Below are 819 nucleotides of genomic sequence, written 5' to 3' on the forward strand. Positions count from 1 at the left end.
CCCCAACCCCCCCCCCCCGCCCCAGGGAGGGAACACCTTCCACTAGAGCAGGTTACTCCAAGCCTCTTCCAGGCCATTCCCCTTGTCCTGTCCCTACATCCCTTGTCCAAAGCCCCTCTCCAGGTTTCCTGGAGCCCCTTTAGGCCCTGGAGCTGCTCTAAGGTGTCCCCTTCAGGAGCCTTCTCTTCTCCAGCTGCCCCAGCCCAGCTCTCTCAGCCTGGCTCCAGAGCAGAGCTGCTCCAGCCCTCGCAGCAGCTCCGGGGCCTCCTCTGGCCTCTCTCCAGCAGCTCCACATCCCTCCTGTGTTGGGGTTTCCATTTCCAAAGTATTTTGTAATTTGAATAAGCTTGAAGTTTTAAAATTCAGGTTTATTTAGTACTGATTTTTTTTTTTTTTTTTTTAATGTTTCTTTCAGACTTTGGAACCAGCACCAGCAGCGGGGGGCTCTTTGGAACCACGAACACCACTTCTAATCCCTTTGGCAGTACCTCTGGCTCTCTTTTTGGCCCAACTAGTTTCACCGCTGCTCCAACTGGCACAACTATTAAGTTTAATGTAAGTTCTGCTTTTCCTTCCTACTCGGACCTGTTTACTGTAGGAATAAGTTTTGCAGTTGTGTGAACTGCTGTCTTGGTCACTGAGCTGAAGAAACTGAGAAGTTCGTACACACCATGTGAACAGCCGCATTAAGGGAGCTGTTGCAGTGGAAACAGGAGTTGTAATGAACTCCAAAGAGCTAGAATGGGGTTAATTCTTATTTTCATAGAATCCCAGACTGGTTTGGGCTAGAAGAGAGACCTTAAAACTCCTCCAGCCCCA

At 49.8% G+C, this 819-nt stretch overlaps 1 protein-coding gene across 1 annotated transcript in view; it reads left to right on the forward strand.

Annotated features, from left to right (window-relative positions):
- Nucleotides 1-819, forward strand: part of LOC104412880 (nuclear pore complex protein Nup98-Nup96-like) — a gene marked incomplete at its 3' end in the record, with an annotated part of 30,708 nt that overhangs the window by 1,758 nt on the left and 28,131 nt on the right. Inside the window, 1 exon segment of the mRNA XM_010023710.1 lies at nucleotides 416-555. Within this exon segment, the coding sequence (XP_010022012.1) occupies nucleotides 416-555 (140 nt within the window).

The sequence above is a fragment of the Nestor notabilis genome, unplaced genomic scaffold (assembly GCF_000696875.1).
Source record: "Nestor notabilis isolate BGI_N333 unplaced genomic scaffold, ASM69687v1 scaffold15891, whole genome shotgun sequence".
Taxonomy (NCBI): Eukaryota; Metazoa; Chordata; class Aves; order Psittaciformes; family Psittacidae; genus Nestor; species Nestor notabilis.